Source organism: Peromyscus eremicus, chromosome 6, assembly GCF_949786415.1.
Source record: "Peromyscus eremicus chromosome 6, PerEre_H2_v1, whole genome shotgun sequence".
Lineage (NCBI taxonomy): Eukaryota > Metazoa > Chordata > Mammalia > Rodentia > Cricetidae > Peromyscus > Peromyscus eremicus.
The window spans coordinates 53,546,138-53,568,214 of record NC_081421.1 but is presented as its reverse complement, the minus strand read 5'-3'; the positions used below and the strand labels follow the sequence as shown (position 1 = coordinate 53,568,214).

The 22,077-nt window shown below is 40.5% G+C and overlaps 1 protein-coding gene across 3 annotated transcripts in view; it reads left to right on the top strand.

Moving 5' to 3' along the window:
• Rapgef2 (Rap guanine nucleotide exchange factor 2) overlaps window positions 1-22,077 on the top strand; it is a 244,540-nt gene that overhangs the window by 193,155 nt on the left and 29,308 nt on the right. For all 3 annotated transcript variants that reach the window (XM_059265507.1, XM_059265508.1, XM_059265506.1), the window contains 9 exons: window positions 3,504-3,681; window positions 8,439-8,575; window positions 9,250-9,408; window positions 16,353-16,505; window positions 16,902-17,066; window positions 18,258-18,365; window positions 18,455-18,658; window positions 18,764-18,872; window positions 19,312-19,558. In XM_059265507.1, the coding sequence (XP_059121490.1) occupies window positions 3,504-3,681; window positions 8,439-8,575; window positions 9,250-9,408; window positions 16,353-16,505; window positions 16,902-17,066; window positions 18,258-18,365; window positions 18,455-18,658; window positions 18,764-18,872; window positions 19,312-19,558 (1,460 nt within the window). The remainder of the gene's footprint in view (window positions 1-3,503; window positions 3,682-8,438; window positions 8,576-9,249; window positions 9,409-16,352; window positions 16,506-16,901; window positions 17,067-18,257; window positions 18,366-18,454; window positions 18,659-18,763; window positions 18,873-19,311; window positions 19,559-22,077) is intronic.

Sequence of the window (22,077 nt, the reverse complement as noted above, 5' to 3'; positions counted from 1 at the left end):
ATATAGAAATAGTGAACACTGGTGAGCTAGAGGCTTCCTGCTGGAGAGAGAGAGAGAGATCCATTCAGGGTTTTCATGCTGGAGAGAGAGATCCATTCAGGGTTTTTATGCTGGAGAGAGAGATCCATTCAGGGTCTTCATGCTGGACAGAGAGATCCATTCAGGTTTTGGGGGTGGGGAGGGAGGTATATCCATCTTCGATAGACGACTGGAGAAGCCTCATTTTTGAGGTCAGCTTTGTCAAGATGAAGCTCAATTTCTCCTCCCCTGTCAGAAACTCATGGAAGTGTATGCAAACTTTATACTTTCTATGAGCTGCAAATGGCCACGGAAGGTCCCAGAAGGAGATGCTGATGCTCTGAGTGAAGAGTAGAAGGATTATGTGGTCTGAATTAGTGGCGGGGACAGCAAACAAGGTTTTCCCATGAAGCAAGCTGTCTTCTACCCATGGTTGAGTGTACCTGCTATTGAGAGTAAGGGGCATTCTTTTTGTAGAGAACTGGAGACAGGAAGTCTGTTCAAGATCATTGTGGATTCCTATCTGAGAGTTCTAAACCTGGTTATTGAGAGAGAGAGAGAGAGAGAGAGAGAGAGAGAGAGAGAGAGAGAGAGAGAGAGAGAGAGAGAGATATTGAGATTGATTGATTCCTGGGCTGACAGATACTACTGTGCCTTGGCAGTGAGTTCCAAAAGAGCCAGTAGAATCCGAAAGCTTTTCAGTCTCTATAAAGAAGATGATGTCCTCTACTATGTTGTCAGAAACCCCTTAAACAAAGAAGGTAAGAAGCCCAGGACCAGAACACACAAGATTCAGCATCTTGATACTCCACATGTCCTGCAACACAAATGGTGACATATTGATCTGAAGAAGCAATGCACTCAGAAAAATAAGGAGGCTGCAGAATATGCTGAAAGAGAACGAAGGAGGCCAAAGAAAAACTTCAGGAACAGATTGCTAAGAGATACAGGCTGTCCTCGTTGAGAGTTTTTAAGTCTGAGTCCAGCCAAAAGTGTGAATAATAAAGAAATGACCAGACTTTGAAAAGAAAGATGAGGAAGGATTGAGCATGTAGCTCAGCAGCAGACACTCAGTCAGCTTGCTGGGCACATCCCAGTACCTGCAGGGAGCGTGGACCCAAACAACAACAACAACAACAACAACAACAGGAAGTGTAAATATATCTCATTGAAATGATAACGATTTCTTCAGTATAAAATATATTTAATATTTTAACAGGTGTTAATCTGTTTTTAAATTAACACATAACCTTCAGTCACATAAATTATTATTTAAAAGGAAGGCTTTTCGTTTGTTTCCATCCCTTCCCTGGTAGTGCCTCTACACAGAGTGCTGGTACTAAAGATGCTGTTTAGAGAGGCCTGGTGTGTCTCTGGATTAACAAGGTGATGGGTCTTTAGTAATCTTCAGTGGGAAGAGAGAACTGGGGAGAAAACATAGTCACAGATTATTAGAGTCTAGGTTTCTGAAGTTGGGGCGGTAGTTAGGCTGGTTGGCTTGTCTCTGTGGCCACGCCCTTGGCATGCAGCAGCATCCCCAGCTCTTCTGTTTCCCCATGGGATCCACAGGAGACTTGGTGAATTCCAGCTTTGCATTGTAGTTTTGAGTGTCACAGGACGAATTCCCCTCCGGGGTGACGGGTAGATTCTTCTCCCTGGAACGGTTTTGCTCACAGTGGTTGGAGGTGTCAAGACCCTTGTTTAGGGAGCTTTGCAGATGTTAGATTTTCTGTTTTCAGTTATTTGCCTGTTAGATTTTTTCTTATAATGTGCTTTGGTTTGGAATCTGTACCCTAAACTGAAAGTGAGATTAAAACTGCTTACTCTAGAGAAATCATAATACATGCTTGTGGATTGCTCCAAGATGCAAGATTACATCTCATGTTCCCTGGTCTGAACCGAGACCTTAGAAAGGAGGAGTTGGAGCCCGGTGGCAAAGCACTTGGCTGCATGTACCAAGGTCCTGAGTTCAATACCCAGAACTGCACAAATAAAAACTCTGCGATTCATTCTTTATATATTGAGTTAAATGATAAGAAAATGATTAAGACTCTGGAGTTAGAATTCCTAGGTTCTCAGCTCACTTCATGGTTCAGCACCAGCATGACCTTGATGTTGGGGAAAAGACCTTTATCTGAAGGTTTAGAAAACAGTGAGATATAAAGACTCGCTCTGTGCTTGTTGTAAGGATGAAATGAGATAACATGTATGTAGAGCTTAGAACATTGCCTGGCATATTAAAATATTCAATGCTAGTCTGTTATTCATTTTTTATTTTTTAATTTTATTTTGTATGTATGTATGTGTCTGTCTGTCTGTCTTGTCTGTCTGTCTTTTTGAGACAGGGTTTCTCTGGGTAGCCCTGGCCATCCTGGAACTCTTATCTGGAGACCAGGCTAGCCTTGAACTCAGAGAACACCTGCCTCTGGCTCACCAGTGCTGAGATTAAATTAAAATAAGTATATTAATTATACTTAATATTTAAATTTTTTCCATTGGCCAATTCTGAAATATCTTTATTACCTTTGAAAATCATGTGAGCTATGATTTTAAAGTTGGTAAACTTTATAATAACATTGTTTTACAAAGTTAATTTTATAAATCGTCTTTCTGAGTTCACTTTTTCAGGTGGAAAAAGGCATTTATGATGTTTGAGGTGGATGTAGTTAATTATATATTTAAATTCATTCTCAGCATGCAGAAACAGTTAGTGAATTCCATGGCTCCACTGTTAAATAAGACCAATTGGATGGATACACTGGGACAATAACTCATTAAAGACTAGATTGACCTGAAGGATGGGGCAGTTTCTAGTCTTCAGATTAGGCTAAAAACCATCTTGAAATGAGATTCTGGTAACTAAGAAAATATTCAGTTACTAGTCATTCTAACTTGCAGTCAGGTTGACAATTTAGCTATGTGCTGATGGAATAGAAGAGTCTGTGCTTTTAGATGTAGATGTTTAGCCTTCTGCCCTGTTTGGTGGTTTCAAGTTCAAGTGGCCATTGGAATAATCCAGATCGTTGTAACGTTTGGTGTATGTGATTATCAAGCTACCTTCAGTTTATGGATCATTCTCCCAAGAAGACCAACACGGGGAAAATAGTTCTGTCATCCTCCAGGCAGTCCTCCTGGAGGAGGGATCACTCAGGATAGCCAATTGTTAAACTCAGCATGTCATTCCTTGTGAAAACAAATACTATTTTCTAACTTCGTGTTGTTCTCTCCATTTCCTATAATAAGTTCTAATTTTGCAGTCAAAAATTATTTTGCCAAAATTTTAAGAGAAAATATGGCTGCTTATCTTTCAGGTTTCTCTTTGTTATGCCCAGCTACTTGTTGGATGCTGCAGCACTCTCAACTAACTTTAGAAAAACAAATACCACAAATTATTATGAGCTGTAATTGTTCTTACCTCTTGGGTGCCCTGTGACTGATTCACTTAAAGTAGTTTTTAAAATCTGTTTTTCCGCATCTGATTTAAGGCCACGGAGAGTGAGGCTGGTGACATGGACCTGAGTGGACTGCCAGAGACGGCAGTTGATTCTGAGGATGATGACGATGAGGAAGACATCGAGAGGGCCTCAGACCCTCTGATGAGCAGGGACATCGTGAGGGACTGCCTGGAGAAGGACCCGATAGACAGGACTGACGATGATATCGGTGAGTGCTTGAGGAGTGGACCCTTTAAGCAGGTAGAAATATTGAGAGGTAAATGCTGCTACAGTACAGTCCAAATCTGAAAGTCTTTTCCAAGTCCGGCATCTCTGAATCCCCTTAGTATAAATAGTGGTCAGAAAAGCTCTTTCTTGGTATAAAGAAAATGTTTGCTGAAGAGAGTTTTACTCAGCCAGTATCTACAAATAGTAATGTGAATGGAACTTCTAATAAAACCCATATATAATGTTTATCTTATCTTACTTTCTGACCCTTCTTAAGAAAGTTAAAAGTCGTCTCAACATATTTCTTTCAGTATTTTTTTTTTGCAAGCATTATTCCAGGATTAAACATTAGTTAAGTGCTAGCTGACAAAGTGGTCCTGTAAATGATGGGCTTATGTTTATGTACGAAAATGCAACTAGGTAGAAGAAAACAGCAAAATAAGTGGCCTGTGGGTTGTGGAGTTAAGATTTTCTTCTTTCTATTATTACTAAATGGGAATCATTTACCTGCTTGTTTTGTTTCGGGCCAGGTTTTCTTGCATGGCCCGAGCTGACATCAAACCCGCTGTCCTGCTTCCTCAGCCTCCCAGGTGTAGGGGTCTTAGATAATGTGCCGCTTGGTTTGTTTGTTTGTTTGTTTTCCACTTGACATAACCTGGACATATGTGGGGAGAGAAGTCGTGACTAAGAAAATTCATCTGTAAGACTGGCCTGTAGACAAGTCTGTGGGGCATTGTATTCACTGATGATTGACGTAGGAGGGCCCCGCCCACAGCAGACAGTGCCACCCCTGGGCTGGTGGTCCTGGGTTGTATAATAAACATGGCGGAGTAAGCCTTAGGGAGCAGGCCAATTAGCAGCATTCCTCCATGGCTTCTCCTCAGTTCCTGCCTCCAGGTGCTTGTCCTGACTTCCTTGAGTGATGGACCATGACCTAAGAGTTGTAAGATGAAATAACAACCCCCTAACTAAGACAGAAATTGATACCAGGATTGGGATATTTCTCTGACAGACCTGACCATGTTTTGGGGTAGGTTGTGGAAAGAGTTTTGACCATTGGAATAGAAAGGTCATTGAGTGATCAGAGTTTAAAGAGGTATTGTGAGTGATGCCAACTCTGGGCAGGTGTTCCTGAGTTGTATAGGAAAGCAGGTCGAGCAAGCCGTAAGAAGCAAGCCAATAAGCAGCACCCCTCCATGGCTTCTCTTCAGCTCCTCCTCCAGGTTCCTGCCCTGCATGGGTTCCTGCCCTGATTTCCTCAGTGATAGACTGCTACCTGAGAGTGTAAGATGAAATACGCCCATTCCTTTGCTTATAGCCACGTTGTTTTATCACTGTAATAGAAAACCAGAGACAGATTTGTACCAGAGTGGGATGTTCCTGTGACAGATCTGACCATGTGGCCTTGGGAGAATTGTGGTGGCATTTGAACTTTAGAGTGGAAAAGCCATTGAGTTCTCAGAGGTCAGTGAACTATTTTGGAGGAACTTGGAAGATAAGCATATTGAGAACAAGCCAGTAAGCACTGTTTCTCCATGGCTTCTGCTTTAGTTCCTGCCTCCGGGTATCTGCCCTGCCTTGGGTTCCTGCCCCAACTTTCCCCAGTGATGACATATGACCTGAGAGTTGTAAGAAATAAGCCCTTTCTTCCCCAAGTGGTTTCTGGCCATGGTGTTTTATCACAGCAAGAGAAACCCTAACTAAGATATGTACTAGTTGAGGCTTTAAGTAACGCCTTGAAGTTAAAAAACATTAGGGGGCTTTATGTCTCCCTTTCCATAGGAACAGGACTTGTTTGCTTAATAATAGCTTTGCATTTAAATGCACATCCAGCTCTGGCTCTTTTTGCTTAAAATACTAGGTGATGACGAAAGTTGTTTCCCTCCAAAATTCTAGAATCTGAAACTACCCCTGACAATCCTGGGCGATTTGTTTATTATGCCACATCACTAACGCTTTAAGCCAGTACATGTTTGAAGAAGAATTCGATGAACTCAAGTTAGTGAGATTACATATGGGAAGGGGTGAGGCACTTGTTGCCTGTCTTTCAATTAGGCAAACAAACATACTTGTGGGAAAAAAAGTGGCAGTCCGAACTGTAAACATACAGTGGAAAGTGGAAAACCAGCCCCTCAGATTACATGTGTCTAATTAAAGTCATTTACAGGAACTGCAAACCATTTAGAGATGAAAAGCATGTGCTGGTAATCATTCATTCATTCAGCTCATGTGGCAGGGCACCTTCTAGTTCTTGGTGGCTCAGCGTAAAGGAGGGAGATGCGACCTTGCCCTGCGGCAGCCCAGGGAAGAAGCTGCAGTGTCCAGTGGGGCAGTGGAGAGATGGCAGATTGCATGAGTTCTGTGAGGAGAACAGAGCGGTGGCTGGGCTGACAGAGCCATCGTGTGACCGACTTTTCCTGGGGGAGATGACCTATGTCTACCCACCCCAGATAGGGAACCCAAGGTTGCACCGAAATCTGACTTGATGAGCCTGTGAGTTTCCACTGGGCCTAGTTACAGAAACATTGGTGAGGGGTTACTTACAGGTGTATGGATATGGATGCTCAGCCATATCCTAACATGGGTGAAAAGCCCACCCTAATGTGGGGACAACTAATGAAAGCTGTAGCCGTGGAGCTCTGCATAACTTGCTGCCTGAGTTGCAGGAAGCTGGGCAGAGCCCACTCTCCTTCCCTCCGTTGGGATGCCAGTCTCCTCCCCCAGCAGCTGTTCACAGCATCCTTAACCCTGGAGAGGGGTCCTAGGGAAGCTGAGTTTAGATTTCCTAGACATGTGAAGTTTGTTTACCTGCTGGGTCTCAGATGCCCCGACTCCCTCCTGGAGGTAGTGTTTCTGTTCAGAAGTAACCTCCATACAAGGAGGCAGAAACTTGGGCCCAGGGGAATGGTGCTCACATGCTTTGGCTTCCCTGGGTCAGACATTTCATTTCTTTCCAATGACCAGAATTAGTTTCCACTCTCTTCTTGTCCTAGGCCAACTTTTAAAAACAAATCCACCTGTTACAGTTTTTAGTAACAGTATATGTGCTCAACATCCCATCTTATTCTAGAGTGGTTTCCACGAGCATTTTAAAAACTTAAATAGTGCTTATAAATGCATCAATTTGAAGATAACATTTTGTAAACTAACTGATATATCTTCTCTTTTTAATGTGTTAATTTTAGAGTGGTTGTGAGAGAGATTTTAAAAGTACGCACAGTGTGTCTATTGTTCCTAGAAATGTAGGATTTGTTTTGTATCTGAAAAGCCTTCTTTCTCAGAACTCCTGGAAAGCAGGAGCTGTCCATATTCCTACAAATAAAGACAAAGCTGGCTGGCTTGCTTTCTAATGTGTGCATCTCTGCAATGGCTAACCTTTACTGGATAACATTACTCAGCAGAGAAGTGACAGCTGATGTGGATGCACACGTGAACATTTAAGTTAAAGTAGATGAAATTGCTAATATTGTGTAACAACGGCAAAAAGAAAACAGTTTCCCTCTAGGTTTCCCAAAGATCACTGGATATGTGCCCTTGTCTCAGTACTTTGAAGAAAAGGATTTATCATGGTCGGTTTTGTTCCGCAAACCATGGCTTTGTAGGTACTCAGTTATTGAGTGGTTGCGGCTTTTGTGATGTGGGTCCTGGGAACTGAGCTCAGGTCCTTTGCAAGAGTAGCGCACATTCTGAACTCCTGCCTGCCCCTCCCACCCCCCATTTTGGTATTTCAGCTGAATCTGGGAAGCGGTATATACATTTACTATTAGACCTTTTCTCTTTCTCCCGTCTTTATTCTTGCATATGACACAGACATTTACCATCCAGTTGTATTTTTTAATGCTAGTCTAGTCTCTGCTCATAAATTGATTTCATTAAACATTAGTTGAATAGGAATCTTATCAAGAAGCAGATGAGCATAGAAGACAGTCTAAAATTGTTCTAGTAGGGCTGGTGTTGTCGCCTAGTATTAGAGTATTTGCTCAGTGTGTGCAAGGCCTTAATAAAAAAAGACATAACCCATTAAAAATAATATTTATTAGTAAAAGGTATTTTACAGTGTCTATTTCATTTCTAGTCATATGTAAAGTAATAGTTTCCATTGTTGTCCAAGCACATATTAAACTCAAAATGTTTCTGAAAAAGAATTTATTTTCTCATATTTTTCTTATACCCATTGAACTTTGTAAGAAAATGTGTCAGTTTCCAGAGAGAGAATGGAGTAAAATGTGTGGTCAGTTGGATGAAGGGTGATAGCTATAGAACTTTCTAGAAAGAGCAGGATATTCAGTTTTGTGCCAGCAGAGGATCATGATTTCTTTGTTCCTCTCTGTGTTTCAAAGCAGAGGGCCACTGCATTTATGATTGTAGTAACTCTTGCCTTTCATCTGACTGGATATGGATCATCTAGTACAGAATTATTTATTGGTACTCACAAGCTTAAAATTTTTTTTTTTTATGACCTGGCACAGATATGCCTGACTACTCCAGAAGACAGAACCTATTATTTCTGTAAGATATACTTTGAAATTTCTCAGAAGACTGTCATATCGGACAGAATCCCTGGATACCACCCACTTCTTTACTCCACTGATGACCAGAGCCAACTGTGTATGGAAAGGTTCTGCAGAGGGCTTGATGTAGAGTCCAGTCATAGCATGGCATTACCTAGCCAGGGCAGAAGAAGACCTCCAGTGTGTGCTCTGGGGTATTGTTCTCTGAAGACTTGTTTTTAATACCAGTGATGGTTTTGCTTTTCAGAACAACTCCTGGAATTTATGCACCAGCTGCCTGCCTTTGCCAACATGACGATGTCAGTGAGGCGGGAGCTCTGTGCCGTGATGGTCTTCGCAGTGGTGGAAAGAGCTGGAACCATTGTGTTAAACGACGGAGAGGAGGTCAGCAGGTGTTTTGACCCCATAGAAAGCTAAAGGATCAGTGGCGCCAGACAAAACCTTGTTCTTGTTTTCCCTTCTAAAACCTCAGCAGTAATGAATTTGAATAGATGGAGACTGATGGCCACTCATTAAGTCATAGCATTCAAAATCCATTCTTCTGTGTTTCATTGTATCACCATTTCATGAAGTGTTACTAGAGATTTTGGTTTTGTTTTGATGCTGGGGACCAAACTCAGGGCCCCTCACATGCTGGGCGGGTGCTTCACCACTCAGGTCGACTGCCATCCCCGAGATTTTGTGATGTATTCACTTTTTAGTTTTTGTACCATACATCATAAATACACTGCCTTTCATCAGAACAAAACGATGTTTTATTGAGGCTGTAATGAACATTTTATCTTCTTTACATTTCCTTTGATGGAGGAAAACATTTTTTTCTGGTGTCATTTTAGAGAATATTTAAATTTTTAAATAATTTTACTCTGTGCTGGGCCTAAAAAGTATGTAGATGTTTTGCTATGTCTTGTTACTTGTTTGGTATGCAGTTAAGATTTTTCAGGTAATTTGTTCCGTCTCAAAGATAGAAGACCTGGGAGGCTAGTTTGGGACCGTGCTAGCACTTAAGTCAGCTGATAGCAGTGTTATCTTGTGCTTTGTCTAATTTTCTTGCTCAGCTGGATTCCTGGTCAGTGATTCTCAACGGTTCTGTGGAGGTGACATATCCGGATGGGAAAGCAGAGATACTGTGCATGGGAAACAGTTTTGGGGTGTCACCGACCATGGACAAAGAATACATGAAGGGAGTCATGAGGACGAAGGTGGATGACTGCCAGGTAGGAGACGCGTGACGGTATGGATTTGATTCTTAGTAAAAAAACAACTCGAGAATAAGCATACCTCCAGCATTACTCAGGATTGCTTTGGCTTCCTGACCTCTTGTGCTTCCGTATTAATTTTCAGACTGTTTTCTATGTCTGTAAAGAATGTCGCTGGACTTTTGGTTGGAGCTGCATTGAATCTATAGATTGATTTTACCTTTGGTAGGATGGCCCTTGTCACAGTGCTCATTCTTCCAGTCCAAGAGCAGAGGTCTTTCCACCTTCAGTGCCTTCAGTTTATTTCTTTGGTGATGTAAAGCTTTCATAGAGAGATCTTTTATATCCTTGGTTAGGTTTAAAATCTGTCCCATTTTTCTCATGTGTGTGTGTGTGTGTGTGTGTGTTTGTGTGTGTGTGTGTTTGTGTTGGGGTTATTTGTTGCTGTTTTGGGTTTTCTTGTTTGTTTTGTTATTTTTTGGCCCTGTGAATGGGATTATTTCTTTGATTTCTTTTTCAGTTAGCTTGTCATTAGTATAGGAAGTCCTGATCATGTCTGTGTATGAACTTCGTGTCCTACCCTTTTACTGAGAGTGTTCGTTAGTTTCAGTGGTTTTCTAATGAAATCTTTAGGGCCTTTAACATGCAAAGTTGTATCATTGCAGATAGATACTTTTTCCTTTGCTGTTTGTATCCCTTTGATTTGCTTTTCTTGTCTTATTGCTTTAGCTAAGACTTCCAGTGCTATATTAAGATCAGAGAAAGTAGGCACCGTTGTCTTGTTTGTGATTTTAGTGGAGATGTTTGGCCTTCTGACATTGACTATAATATTGACTGTAGGTTTGTCATATACAATTTATATTATGTTGAGATTTGTTGTTTTCATCCTGAGCTTTTAAAAAAATATTTATTTTTATTGAAAATAAATTTTTCATACAATATATTCTGATCACAGTTTCTCCTTCCCCAACTTCTCCCAGGTCCTCTCAACCTCCCTACGCTCCCAACTCCATGCCCTATCTTTCTTTCTCTTCAGAAAACAAAAGGCAAACAAACCAGAATATGAAGGGGGGGGGGATACAAGTTATACACACAGAGATCCAAACCCCCTAAAAACAGAAACCATAATATACAAGCAAAAGGCCAGTAAGACACCCCCCCCCCCAAAAAAAAAAAAAAAAACAAAGCCTAAAGTAAGTCTTTTAACATGAAGGCTCTTTTCAAGAGGCTTATCCATCTCTCAAGATGACCATTGGGGTTCTTGAGTCCTTTTATGTCATTTGTAACACTTATTGATATGTGTATATTAGACTATCCATGGATCTTTAGAATAATACTGATATGATCATGGTGAAGGGTCTTTTTCACTATGTTCTTAAATTTGGTTTCTAAGTGTTCTCCTGAGAATTTTTTTGTCTCTCTGTGTGGGTTTGGTATCTGGGTAAAAGTTGGATAGAGCCCTTCCTTTCATGGTCTGTGAACTGGTTTGAGCAGCGTAGGTATTAATTCTTCCTTGAAATCTGGTAGAATTCAGCAATAATTCCATCTGGGCCTGGGCCCTTTTCTTCATTGGATGGGTTTTTGTTTTGTTTACCATCAATCCTGTTGTTCACTATAGATCTGTTTAAATCACTCATCTCATCTTGACCTAATTTTTGTGTATCTTATACATCTAAAAATTAATTTCCTCTTAGATTTTTTCCAATTTTAGTGGAAACTCTGTTTTCAAGCTATAGTTTTGTTTTGTTTTGTTTTGTTTTCTCTAAATTTCCTTAGTATCTATCCTAATAGCTCTTTGACCTCTAATATTATTAATTAGGTCTTCTGTGGCTAAGGATTTGTCTTATCTTTTCAAAGAACCAAATCTGTGGTGTTGATTTTGAGTTTGGTTTTTGCTTATTTCTATTTTGTTAATTTCTTCCCAGTATTTTTTTCCGTCTACTGGTTTTGTGTTTGGCCTGTTACCATTTGTCCAAGGCTCTATAGTGTGCCGTTTAATTATTTATTCAGGTCTTTCTTCTTAATGCAGACACTTAGAGGTATAAACTCCCTCTCGGAACTGCTTTTGCTGTTTCCCAGAGGCTTGGGTTGTTTTCCTCTTGTTCATTCTAGGACATTCTTGTTCCACTTCTTGGTGTCGTCAGGTACCCATGTATCGTTCAATAGTGTGTTAGTTAGTTTCCATGACATTGTGAATATTCCGGAGTTTCTTGCACTTCTGATTTGTAGTTTTATTCCATTGTGATCAGATAGAACACATGGAGTTATTTCACTTTTCCTGTTTGCTAATACTCACTTGATCCTGCAATATATGTTCTGTTTTAGAGAATGTTCACAGATGCTGAGAAGAATGTGTATTCTGTAGTGTTGCGTGGCCTGTCCTATGCCTGTTAGGTCAATTTGATCCATGATGTCACTTAACTCAGATGTTCGCTTATTTGATCCCTGGATGATTTCTCAATTGATGACACTGTTGTATTAAAAATTTGCCTCTTTTATTTCACTAGGGTTAATCTGTAACTTTTTTTCTGCAAGTAGTATTTGTTTTGTGAAATTAGGACACAAGGTTCTATGAGTTTGTGCTTAAAATCATAATATCCTCTAATGGATTGCTCCCTTAACCGGTAAGAGTGACCTTTGTCTCTTCTACCTAGTTGTGGTTTAAAGTCTATTTTGTCAGTGATGAAAACCGGCTCCTACTTGTTTTCTAATTCCGTTTGCTTGGAATTAATTTTTCTATGTTTTTACCCATTTAAAATCATTCCTGTCTTTTATGATGAGGTGAGTTTCTTGGAAACAACAAACAGATGACTCCTGCCTTTGAATCCATGCTGGGGGTCTGTGTCTTTGGGGCGAGAAATTAAGACCCATAGTATTTGGAGTTATTGAAAAGTGTGTGTTATGTCCTGTCATTTGTCGATTGCTTGGCATTTAGTGTTTTCTTATTTTTCTCTTGTCTAAACATTACCGGAGGGCATCCTTCTCCTCTCTGGTCCCAAGGATGTGTTTGACTTTCTCTCATTCTTCTGAAGAATTCCTTAACTATCTTTTGTAGGGCTAGCTTTGTGGCCATGAACTCATTAAAGCCTGTTTTTTTGTGGTAAGTTTTCGTTTCTCCGTCAGTTGGCGTTGACAGCTTTGGTGGGTAGAGTAGCCTAGATTGACTTTTACAGTTTCTGTTGAGAAACCTGCTGTTACTCTGATGGGCCTGGCTTTCTGTGTGCTACAGTTACTCTTTTTTTCCTGCTATCTATCTATATCTATATCTATCCACATTTATATATTTGTTCTGAATATTTGGTGAGTTGATAATAACATAGTGAGGGGAAGATTTATTTATTTATCGTTCTTCTCTAGTGTTCTAAATACTTTCTGTATCTGGAGAAATAGTTCTTTGTCTAAGTTAGGAAAAATGTTTTCTATCCTTTTGAAAAGGAATTCATCGCCCTCTTTTCTACCCAGGACTGTTACATTTGATCTTTTCATGGTGTCCCAAATAACTTGAAAATCCAGTTCAAATGTGTTTTTGTTTATCTTTGTCCTTGTTGGAAATGCACTTATACTTCCACTTTGTCAAGTTTAGAGGTTGGTAGGCCTTTACATAGAGTTTTTGTATTTGACTTTTTATGTTTTTCACTTTCTCATCTCTAGTAGTTTGGTTTTTCTTTAGTATTTCTATCTCTTTATTGGATTCCTCTTTCATATTGCAGATTGACTTCTTTTTCTAAGTGGTTTCTCTTGAGTTCTGTTAAGAACTTATTTCCTTTGTGAGGTCTTTGAGCTTAAAATTTTAGTTCTTTTGCTAAGGTTTCATCTAGTTCGTGTTCACTACAGGCCATTACTGTAGGAGGAGTCAGGTTGCCTGGCTTTCCCACAGTGCTCGTGGTTTGATTGAACTTGCGTATCTGGAGCTAGTTCACAGATTGAATTTATTTATTCTTTATCTCAGCCTACTCTATCAAAGTGAGTATTTACATGTTCAGTATGTACTAGTTTGTTATCATTAACAGGGCAACGAGCAGGGCTAGAGCCTGCTGACTTTGCGAGCCTCACCAAGACAGCAGGTGGAACTAGAGCCCCCCAGGTGCACTGTGCTCACCAGGGGAGTGGACAGGGTTGCCTTCCCTCCCCTTCACCACCCATGCCCACCCAGGTATCCAGTCCTCACCTCAGTGTGTGGCTGTCAGTTAGTAACGAGCAGGGCTAAGTCTATAATTCCTTAATGCAGAACTAAGTAACTAAGAAAAAAGAGAAATGCTTTCAGCTAAGTCCATTCTTTTTAGAAACCAGTTCTATATGTCCATATTAGACATTCAGTTCAATCTATTTTTGTCTTCTTTTTGGATCGTGTTTTAATTTGCTACTGAAGAAATGCCAAATGTCTGTCTTAGATACTAAGAATTTCAAATCAGACTTATTCTAATTTCCTTTAATCTTTAGTGAAGATTAATTTTAGTATATTTATCTTCAAAAAGCATTCTCCTTCATACATCTTATTTATTTTAACTTAGACATATATTTTTGGAACATAAATGGGAAAAATGATTTAATTATGTTTTTCAAAACTAAATTAAAAAATTACCATATAAGATTATTTGAAGACAAAACCTTTCTTAATCTCCTGTAGAAATTCAGGAAACATTTTTATTGTATTTTAAAAAGAAATGAAAATGCCTTTTAGATAAGAGAGGACATATGATCTATTTCAAAAACATACACATACCTGCTATGGTCAGGATTGTAGAAATGAGGTATTTTTTTGTTTGTTCTTTACAATCTAGTTTAGCTGTTAATATTTCCTGTGGCTTTTGAATTTTTAACTTTTGTTTCTAAGAATTAGAAGAATTAGTGAGCTGGTATGGGAGACATTTGGATCTTCCTGTACTGCCTGCTTCCCTAGCTGAACAATGACTGCATAACATAATGAAACACAGAGCACTGTGTTAACGAAAATTAACACCATCTATAACTTGCAGTACTCAGAAATAATAATTGATTACATATTATCCTATTTTTCTCTAAGATTTTAATGTGCTTGTATCTGCTTAGATAAGACAGTAAGCTGTTTGCCTTCTCCTTTGAGGGTGGGCAAGTATGTATGATTAGGATCATAAACTGGGAAATTTGTAAAGATTACTGTTTCATGATCATGATGTGACATGGCTGCTATCATTAGGATCATTAGTGCAATATTTAGTATCACAATTTAAAAAATTAATGTAGAGTTGTGAATATTAACCCAGAACACTAGCTGTCCTGTTGTGGAACACTGTGGAACATGGCCAGGCTAGTGTCCTCTTGAACTCTCAACAGCTGTAAGTACTTGGAGAAGTTCTGCTCAAGACTGGGTCCATCAGTGTTAGACAGCAGCCTGGGGGTGGTTCATAAGGCCCTGCCCCTTCTTGAGGATCCATGTGAAAGTAGCTGTTGCTAGGGACAGGAAGAAAACGTTTTCTCCAGTAGTGTAGCAGCCGGTAAGTCACGCAGCCTTCTACGGTCACCCTCTCATTCATACTTCTCTGAGTAACTCAGATTACACTCAGTATTTTGCTAAACTAGATCTGAGTGGATTACTTTCTTTGGTGAGTTGTTGTTGCCCTATCTGGGATAAATAGACATTTTTTCGCGTCTCTTCAGGAACACAACACCTCTAAAGTATAACTTTCAATAATTGAATATTTTATCTAGTATGCCTGTAAATTTAATGACCACCTCTTCATCTTTGTCATATTAAAAGAGAAACAGAAATTTCCTGCATCCCCTATGTAAACTAGAGTAAATTAAAATTCTAGAGTAAAGGAAAATGATGTTTTTTTGGTCTGCTGGACTATCTGCTCTTGTCTCCACACAAGCCTTTGTTTCTTTTGTGGAGCAAGTGATTTCATAATTTATTTTTAGTCTTAATAAACTCCTAATTGAGCCAGGTATGGCAGCCTATGTCTTTAATTTCAACCCTTAGTATGCTGAGGAGTTTGAGGCCAACATGCTCTGTAGCGTGAGATCCTCTCTCAAGGAAATTAAAAAAAAAGGGGGGGGGGCTGGGGCGTTAGCTCGTTGTGGAAGAGCACTTGCCATGCGAACATGAGTTTGTCATCCTGTCACCCATGTAAAAAGTGGGGTGTGGCCATGTTGTGCACCTGTAACCCCAGTGTTGAAGGGTGGTTTGGAAACAGGAGAATCCCTGGGACTTTGCTGGCCACCCACCTAGCAGAAAAACTACAAGCCCCAGGTTCATTGAGAGGCCTTGTTCAGTGGACTGAGGTAGAGGGTGATAGAGGAACACACACATCCTCCTGTGGCGTCCACGGCACACCTGCATACACATGTATAAGCCCTGACCTTTGCGTGTGCACAAGCCCGTGGAGTTACGTGAGTAATAACTTGACAACATCCCGCTGTTAACTTTTCCTCTTAAGAGCAAGGATTACCTTTAATACAAGTTACAAGTAACAATCTGAAATATAATAAATGCATGGCTTCATCTCGGACCTTCTTAAAAGCAGGACGGTTACTAAAACTGTTGTCCATGTATGTAATTAGCACAGTTACATATTTACTCCAATATACAATATATATTTGAATGTCTACATCTCTAATTAAACCACTATTTTTACACTCTTTTAACACTTTCGAAAATTATAAAGCCAAATGGTAGTTGTTTTATGTCTGTCCTAGGATTGTTTTCTTCTCTACCAGTGTTTTCTATCTGAAGATGGAAGAGGGCTTTTGAGTTTTTAGATTGTTAGAGTTTTAAAAATAAAACAGAAACTTTAACAAATGAACCAAGGAAGAAATACATTAAAAGCAGAGAAGTCTGATTAGGGTTCATTCCTGCATTGATTCAGAAAGTAGGAGAAAGACAGGGGGAAATGTCAGTATTAAATAATTAAAACTGAATTATTAGGCAGGTAGCTCTTTTGCAAGCACTTTATCATTAACACAGGACTTACATTTTATTCTAGTTTGTCTGCATTGCCCAGCAAGATTACTGCCGTATTTTGAACCAAGTAGAAAAGAACATGCAGAAAGTTGAGGAAGAAGGAGAGATTGTGATGGTAAAGGAGCACAGAGAACTGGATCGGACCGGAACAAGGAAGGGCCACATCGTCATCAAGGTAGGATAAAGAGGCGTTCCTTCCAAAGAGGAGAAAGCTTTGCTGATCAGTTTCTTGTGACTTTTCACACACATACACACACACACACACACACACACACACACACACACACACACACACGTACGGTCCTTCTTCTAATTGTTTTCGGTTGTCATCCAGAGTAGTGGGTTTCCTTGTGGCACTTGCACACACGTCCATTAAACTTCATCCTCATCCCGTCCCCTTCCTGCTTCCTTTGCCAACAAGCATAATACCTACTACTAGTTGCTGGTTGATGAATGGCAGCTGATTAGTTATCTGTCTTGTTGCCTATCTGGTTCTACGTGAAAGGTTTGAAATTGGGGTGCCATATCAACGACCCATTCATATTGGTGACTAGACTTTGATTTGCTGCAGGGTACCTCCGAGAGGCTGACCATGCATTTGGTGGAAGAGCATTCTGTAGTGGATCCAACCTTCATAGAAGACTTCCTGCTGACATACCGGACTTTCCTCTCCAGCCCGATGGAAGTGGGGAAGAAGTTATTGGAGTGGTTTAATGACCCGAGCCTCAGGGATAAGGTTGGAAAGGCGTTCTATTTTCGTGTCTGAAATGTGCACTGCTGAAAGATAAAATGTGGGACCTCAGCTGTGTTCAAATTAATTTAATGAAATGCAAGAACCTTTTTTTAAGAAAAATAAAAATGATGACAAAATGATGCAGATAGCCATTCTTACAGATTTCTAAGCTGTCAGTTTCAGAAATACCTTTTACTTTAAATGCAAGGCCAGTGTGTCATTCTCTTGGCAATGTGGTGAGCCGTAACCACGTGTCTGCAGTCACTGGTATGGTGGGCAGCATATCCTGGGTGGACATTAGAGGTTTGGTAGGACTGGAGCAGTTCATCTCCTTGTGCTGCCGAAGGCCTTGGGACCCACTTCTGAACTGACCATCCGGCGGTCTAGGAGCTCTCTCAAGGCCACACTGGATGATACGCGGTACACAGTAGCGTTGGCTCCTTCCTTTGACAGCCCTTCCCCACACAGATTACTTTGCTTTCTAGATTACTACTGTTTTCCTTATCTAGCCTGCCCTTGTACTTCTTAGTTTCTATCTGATTTTGTACTAAGGTATTTTGGTTTTATTACATTTGCTTTTATTTAGCCTTCTCTCATATGTTTTGAAAATAAAACAATGTAGGGTAAATACCGCCACAGGTTGGAAGTTCCATGGCAAAGCCACAACAGTCAGTACTTAAAACAGACATGTATGTCTTGAGAAGGTCACTGTTTTTGTTATGTGTGTGCGTGTTTACGTGTGCACACGCATGGACATGTGGAGGCCGGAGGCTAACATTGGCTCGCTTCCTCTGTTACTCTCTACCTTAGTCTTTGAGACAGAGCCTCTCACTAAACCTCTCACTAAAACTGATGTGGGCTAGATTGGCCGGCCAGGGGCCCCCTAGGGTCCCTCCTGCTGCATTCCAGGCACACACTGCCACACCTGGCCTCTTAAGTGGATGCTGTGGATCTGAACTCAGGTCTTCAGGCTTGCACAGCAAGCCCCCTTATCAGCTGAGCGTCTCCCCAGTCCCGAAGGTCATTTTTTTAACATGTGTAAAGTCCGTGTTTAAGGGTTTATTTTTATTAATTTTCATGCTCAATATTTTTCAGTAAATTGTTTAAAATGATGTATTTTTTTCAGTGACGTCGATCATAAATCTTTAGCACTAAAAAAAAAAAAAAATGTCCTGAACTCCATTGCTTTTGTAGGTGACACGGGTAGTATTACTGTGGGTGAATAATCACTTCAATGACTTCGAAGGAGATCCTGCAATGACGCGATTCCTAGAAGAATTTGAAAATAATCTGGAAAGAGAGGTAACCCTTGGGAGGTTTTATGAGCGGTGTTGAGTTTATCTTCCTCTGCCTGTCCTCGAGTTGATGCTACCCTTCCTGAACTCTTGCAGAAAATGGGTGGACACCTAAGGCTGCTAAACATTGCCTGTGCGGCTAAAGCCAAGCGGAGGTTGATGACGCTCACAAAGCCGTCCCGGGAAGCCCCTCTGCCCTTCATCTTACTGGGAGGCTCTGAGAAGGGCTTTGGCATCTTTGTGGACAGTGTCGATTCGGGTAGCAAAGCCACTGAGGCAGGCTTGAAGCGTGGGGATCAGGTAAGAGGCCTCACCTCTAGGTCTAAGTGTGAATTTCAGAGCCTCTTTTTTTTTAAATCAGTCAGTGATGATATTAACATTGATTTTTATAACTTCACTTTTTAGATATTAGAAGTAAATGGTCAAAACTTTGAAAATATCCAGCTTTCAAAAGCTTTGGAAATTCTTAGGAATAACACACACCTGTCCATCACTGTGAAAACCAACTTATTTGGTGAGTATTCTGCAGACTCAGACTGCTTTAGCTTTTGTTTTGTTTTATTTGTTTTTTTACATTTAGATCTTAATCCTGGAAGAAGTAATGTCTATAAATAGTAAACCAGTAAGGATTCTAGTATTTCTAGGGCCATGCTAAAATATATAATACAGAATTTTTTATGTCAGTATGTGATTACATTTAGATAAAAGTGTATCAACTTGAGAACCACAGGGTGATTGTATTGACTTGTCAGGCCCGTCTTCTGTTGATGAATACAATCACCCCACAGATGGAAGGGTGTCTTCCTTCTCTTAGGCTCGTCTGAGTAGAGACTAGTTTTTCGGGCTCTAGTTTTTATAGCTAGTCTGTACTACTTATGTGTTTGCAAACTCCACTGTTAGCCCAACATTGTTTCCATTTTTGTGACTGATATTTTGTGGTGTTTCTATTTTAGTATTTAAAGAGCTTCTGACAAGATTGTCTGAAGAGAAAAGAAATGGTGCCCCTCATCTTCCTAAAATTGGAGACATCAAGAAGGCCAGTCGCTACTCCATACCCGATCTTGCCGTAGATGTGGAACAGGTGATCGGTCTTGAGAAGGTCAACAAGAAGAGTAAAGCCAACACCGTGGGCGGGAGAAACAAGCTAAAGAAAATTCTTGACAAGACTCGGATCAGCATCTTACCTCAGAAACCATACAAGTATGTGTGGTTGTGTTCGGCACCTTACTCTATTGTGTTCAGTAGAAGGACGCACAGAAGTGTTGATGTAATGAATGTTTGTCTGAGAGTCTAGTAAGTGTCTCTTCGGCAGAGTGTCTCAGGAGCAATAATAGTTGAGTTTGCTTAATTCTGCTTTGCCACTTGCCTGCCCGCTCCTGGTTTCTGTGAGAGGCAGGTGAGCCTGTCTTCATTTGAACTTCTTATAGGGGTCTGTTGACATCCTGCCTGCCCCACGACTTAGCTGTCCTTGCTTCTGCTTTTGTGTTTCCTGGGGTCCCCTCCACAACATCTCCTCTTGGCTCACCAATCATTGCTGCTTCCAGCTGCCCCTCTTCATCATTCCTGTTCCCCCCACTTCAGTTTTTTTTAACTGTTGGGAAGACTGGCAGCCAACCACAGGCCTCTTCCCTGCCCCCTCAGGTGCCTCTAGAATTAGCATGTCAGGCTGCACTCTTGAATTTTCTTCTTGGATGTGTGTGCCTGTCAGGAGCTCAGGTCACCCAGCTTCAGGTGTCCCTGACACTTGGCTTAGCTTTGCTTGTTTGCTGCCTGATTTCTTCCTGTTAGTTTTGGGGCCTGATGGTCTTCTATGAAGCTCAAAATGATATATTCCTCAAACAAATGGGAAAGGTACTGGCTTATTTATTTCTTTGATAATTTAAGGGGTCTAAAGAGAAGCAATAAATAGAGACATTCAAAGGCTGAGAGAGGGGGCTCAGTGGTCAGACTGCCTCCCACAACCATGAGGTTCAGGTTCCAGCACACCACTACATACACGTGCATGTGTGCACACACAGAGACTACATCAGTCTTTCTTTTCTTCTTAATCACAAAAATTTTAGTCACAGACTGGATAGAGGCATATGATTTAAAACATTATTGATGAATTGTCAAATTTACATTATCCACATTAAACTATGAGTAATGATTGGTGGTTTCTATATTCTCTGGGCCCTTGGGCTGGAGAGATGGCTCAGTGAGCGGTTAAGAGCACTGGCTGCTCTTCCAGAGGTCCTGAGTTCAATTCCCAGCAACCACATGGTGGCTCACAACCATCTGTAATGAGATCTGGTACCCTCTTCTGGCCTGCAGGCGTACATGCAGACAGACTGCTGTATGCATAATAAATAAATAAATCTTAAAAAAAAATTCTATGGGCCCAAAAGATAAGCATAGCTGTATGATAGTCTATAAATATTGGCTTGAGAGTGTGTCTATTCTGAGTAAATTTCTTAGAGATGGTGGATTAAGACAGTAGCATTTACAAAAATTAGGAATCTATTATAAAGAGACCTTTGATAAAAACTTAGTTTTAAATGGATGGAAAAGTTAAGTCACCTCAATGCAGAATTATTAGCAACATAATAATAAAGGATTCTTCGAGTTTAAATTCAGACCTCTAGAAAAATCAAAAATCATTGTGACCCTGGTAAGTATTGCTGGAAATGGAACACACAAGAACTGGGCTGCAATCCATCCACAGCTCAGGATGTTGGCTAGGAATGCAGTATGAGTGTGTAGTTATGGCTGTGTATGCTTACAAAGATGCTCAAAAACTAGACAAGGGAAAATTTAAAAGACAGTAATTAGCTATGTTGATTTTAAAGCACTAGGGAAATATTGTGGCAAATGTGTGGCTCATTTAAGTATTTTCTTATGAAAACAATTTGAGAAATCAATGCTGAAGAGAAAGTAATTTAAACACAGGCTCAGGAAGCTTGAGGATCTGCCATAATATAATCACCTTGATTTAGTGCTGACTACTGCTTCAACTTGTCTGGACATCAGCACGTGTTGATGACGTTCTGTGGGAAAAACCCCAGGGCCTTGAGCATGTTAAGCACTCCACCACTGAGCCAGGTGCCCACCTTTGTTACTGTGTTTAGCAGAGTAATAACCTAGTAAATTAGTGAAATCTTCTAGTTATAATATACTTAAATAAATAACTTAAATGTTACCTGGACTACAGAAGCTAAGGTGCTAGACACTGGTGGATTGACAAGAGTGGCATGAATTATTGTGCGTCGGGGGTGCATGTATGATGCACATAGAGCAAGAAGCAGGTCACGAGCACGATAGAATTCGAACTGGGATGCCAAGTAAGTTGAGCAAGGGAGCCCAGTGAACCCAGGGGAAGGAAAGGATTAGTCAACAGCCGTAAACCCAGCAGACTTGTTTCAGTAACAGTGAGCCAGTTGGAGAGGCTAGACAAGAAGATGTGCTCAAGAGGGATGTTTCTCAGTTAGATTTTGCATAAAACGTGCAAAGCTTAAGTCCAAGAATAACCTGGTATCTGTGAGTATTAAGGTGTATAGGTGAGGGAGGCATCAGGAAGCGGCGAGTGTCAGCAGTACTTTATGAGGTGTTGGAAAATGCGGTAAGAAACGTTTTTAAAGGGTGTGCCTGGCGTGTACTGATGGTCATGGTCGTTTCTACCATAAGTGACCTGGTCAGACATACCTTATACCCACAGTAATTGTGTTATACCATACATCATC